The following is a 3,529-nucleotide window of genomic DNA, read 5'->3' on the forward strand; positions in this document are numbered from 1 at the left end:
ATCAGAGACACATAATTCTGAATCTCGAGAAACTACTCCATAAAATTGAATAAATCTCTCTATGGGCTGAAACAATTTGGACGCATGTGGTATAACTATCTTAATAAATATTTGCTTAGAGAGTGATATATAATTAACTCCATTTGTCCTTGTATTTTATAAAAAGACCAAGAAAAGAATTTTCAATAATAGTTATCTATGTTGATGACATAAATATTATTGGAACTCCTGAAGAGATTCCAAAAGCTATAAATTGTTTAAAGAAATTATTCGAGATGAAAGACTTGGAAAAGTAAAAGTCCTTGCTAAATGAACATTTAGAAAATGAAACTTTTATATACCAAGAAGGTTATATAGAAAAAAGTTAAAACATTTCTATATGAGAAAATCCCGTATATAGAAAAATGTTAAAATGTTCTTATATGATGGACAAATCTCGTATGTTGTCTGCCTCTATGATGTTAGATCATGGGATTTGCAAACGATTTTTTTTAGACCTCGAGAAGAGGATGAAAAAGTAATTGATCCTGAAGTACTATATCCTAGTGTAATTTAAGCACTAATCTATCTTGCTAATTATTTACGCCCTGATATATCATTTGCGATCAATCTATTAGCAAGACACGGTTCTTTACCTACACGAAGACATTAGAACAACATCAAACATATACTTCATTATCTTAGAGGTACAATAGACATTGGTATGTTTTATACCAAAGTAACCAAATTCGAATTAACAGGTTATGCAGATGCAAGTTACTTGTCAGATCCGCACAATGGTAGATCACAAACAGGTTATTTGTTTATTTACATGTGGTGGTACAACTATTTCATGAATATCGGTGAAACATACAATAGCAACAAATTCATCTAATCATTCAGAAACTTTTAGCACTACATAAGACCTTTCAGTGTAAAATGATTGATCTTCATCGTCGAAGAAATAATTGTTCAGCTGGGGGGAGAAATAAACGTTCAAGTTGAGGAGAGAAATAAATTTATTTTAAAAGGATACTGTACTCTTTTTTCTTCACTAGATTTTTTTTCTATTGGGTTTTTTCTAATAAAGGTTTTAACGAGGCATATCCAAAACAAACATTCAAGAGAGAGTTATAAATAATTGGATATTTGTTTCTCAATGATTTTATTTCTTATTTATAACCATTTGTAATTATTACATTATCTAGATATTATTCTATAAATAAGATCAATCTTTTTTAGAAACATTACTGAATCATTATATCTTTCTCTCTTTTTTTTTTTTTTTTATTTTTTTTTATAACAATAAACTTTTATTTGAAACCATAAAATTATTTTATTCTAAAAAAATCTTTGAAATCTCAATTCAGCTCCATAAACTAAAAAAAAAATTGAATGAATTTGCAGAAGAACCATTTCGGGAACCGGAAGAAGTAGATAGTGTAGGTCTGTAAGAGCGACAAATTGAAGTGAAATGGTGAAAGTAAGCAAACAAGTTATGCAAAAAGCGTCGACACTAGTCTCCGACTTCCTCGTTTGCCCTCTCTCCAAACAACCCCTCAGGTAGGTACCTCACTTTCATTTCTTCTCAATTTTATAACTAACTGCAAAACCCTAATCAAATTCAACATCTTTTTAGGTATTGCGAGGAATCAAATTCCCTTATCAGTGATGCTATTGCCGTTTCATATCCCGTCAGTTCTATCAACTCCTTCTTGCATTTTCAATTTCCTCTTTCTAATTGTATCAAATTAGTTCCCATATAACATCCATTTCATTTCTAGAATCAATCTTTATATGTTATTATTGGTTTCAATTGCAACCCTACTCAACTTTATGTCATTATTATACTCGATTAACATTTTGCAATTTGAGAGATCATTTTAATATATTGTTAGTTTAGAGGAATAGTTTGATGCAGTCCTACAATTGCTGAGATCAAATTGAGTATTTACTCAATTTTGGAGTTTTGTAAAGAGTTTAATTAAGTGATATTTTAATTTTTAATACACGAGTTCACTTTATGTTAAGATTGATGGAACAAAATGGTATAAATTTATGTTCTATTATTTGGATTAATTAAAAAAATATGGAATGGAGCGGAACCTCTCCATCCCATTCCATCATTTTTTGTACTCTATGAATTAGACGGAATATCAAAATTCCTCTGTTCTATCATGAAATACCCAAACAATGAAGTGACATCTTTATTTCATTTCGCTTTGTTCCACTCCATTCCACTCTACTCTGTTTGTTTTACAATATTCAAACATTATTTCAAAAAGAAGCATAATTGAATGGAGTAGAATGAAGTGGAACGGAACAAAGTAGAATGAATATCATATTTCATTGTTTGGATATTTTAGGATGGAATGTAACAAAAATGTTATTCCGCCCAAGTTTGAAGTAACAAAAGTAACAAAATTGAGGGGAAGTGATGGAATTGGATGGAATGCATTCCATCATGTTCCGTTCCATTTCATCCTCTTTTTACCAATACAAATGATGGAACGCAAGCTTATTTCATTTCATTCCATCGTTTTCCATCAACCCAAACATAACCCAAGAGTCTTACATTTGGTGAGATAATGTCTGAGAACGTGTTTATAAGTGGTTGATAATAGTTCTCAGTTCTTACTTTACAAGCCGGTCGAGTTAAGGTCAATCTAACATATCAAATAATACTAGAGTCTGTCTAATAGTTATTAGGCCACCCGCTATTGAGCCAATCAAATCACACTCTAGATGTCAAATCATGTGCATGATGAGGTATGTTAAGAGATGAGATAAGACTTCACGCTACAAGTTAGTTTTATAAAGGTTGATTTATATAAACCTAGGAGAATATGTGGGTAAACTTCATATTAGTTTTGAACAAGCTCATTCTATAAATTTTGGGGACTTTATGAGACAAACTTTAAACAATTTATGAGCATACTTATGTGCTGTTTTGATAGGCTCCTCCCAGCACTTATACTAGTAATTTTGTTAAATAAATGATTTATAGATAATTTCTTCTAATTATAAACCCAATCCCTAACTCAAATGTTCATCTAGTTTTAGTGATGACTTGTGTTACATTTTCTTATGTCTACCTTTAGATAAAGAATGGGATACCTTGCTTGGTTCCAAGAGATGGGAAGATACTTGAGGAAGAAGATGCATCAAGACCAGATAATGATGCCAATGCATATGCAGTAAATGAAGATAACAAGGGAAGAAGTTCCTAAAATGATGACTTGTGAGAGACGCTTATGGTTTGAAATTTAGTTTCACAGGGATTAAGTTACCCTCTCTTCACTCTTCCTCACGTCTCTTTCTCCACATGATGATCAAATTCTTAGTGAACACGCCATTGGTATAATTGTGCGTGACAAAGAAGTTATCCTTTAACACTTTGGGGGGGACTGAAATATGACTCTTCCTTCTTTGAAACAATTATGAAAATAAATCTCTGTTTTCCCCTACCCTTTCACTATTTGACTATTATTTGATTTGTATCTCTTGGATGTCTCTTTTTAATTTAATGATTCAAAGTTTATATTTCATA

The 3,529-nt window shown here is 31.1% G+C and overlaps 1 protein-coding gene across 1 annotated transcript; it reads left to right on the top strand.

Annotated features, from left to right (window-relative positions):
- The first annotated feature begins 1,339 nt into the window (after window positions 1–1,339).
- On the top strand, window positions 1,340–3,529 carry LOC131652017 (uncharacterized). The gene is made up of 3 exons (XM_058921780.1): window positions 1,340–1,542; window positions 1,619–1,673; window positions 3,081–3,529. The coding sequence occupies exons 1-3, from the start codon at window positions 1,454–1,456 to the stop codon at window positions 3,207–3,209; spliced, it is 273 nt and encodes a 90-aa protein (XP_058777763.1). The 5' UTR covers window positions 1,340–1,453; the 3' UTR covers window positions 3,210–3,529.

This window comes from Vicia villosa, linkage group LG2 (genome assembly GCF_029867415.1).
Source record: "Vicia villosa cultivar HV-30 ecotype Madison, WI linkage group LG2, Vvil1.0, whole genome shotgun sequence".
NCBI lineage: Eukaryota > Viridiplantae > Streptophyta > Magnoliopsida > Fabales > Fabaceae > Vicia > Vicia villosa.

Bases quoted from the DNA above. Each gene is read 5' to 3' on its own strand.
- LOC131652017 (XM_058921780.1), top strand. From the start codon at position 1,454: ATGGTGAAAGTAAGCAAACAAGTTATGCAAAAAGCGTCGACACTAGTC. The intron at 1,543-1,618 runs GTAGGTACCTCA...ACATCTTTTTAG, and splicing joins CTCTCCAAACAACCCCTCAG to GTATTGCGAGGAATCAAATT. The intron at 1,674-3,080 runs GTCAGTTCTATC...GTCTACCTTTAG, and splicing joins CTATTGCCGTTTCATATCCC to ATAAAGAATGGGATACCTTG.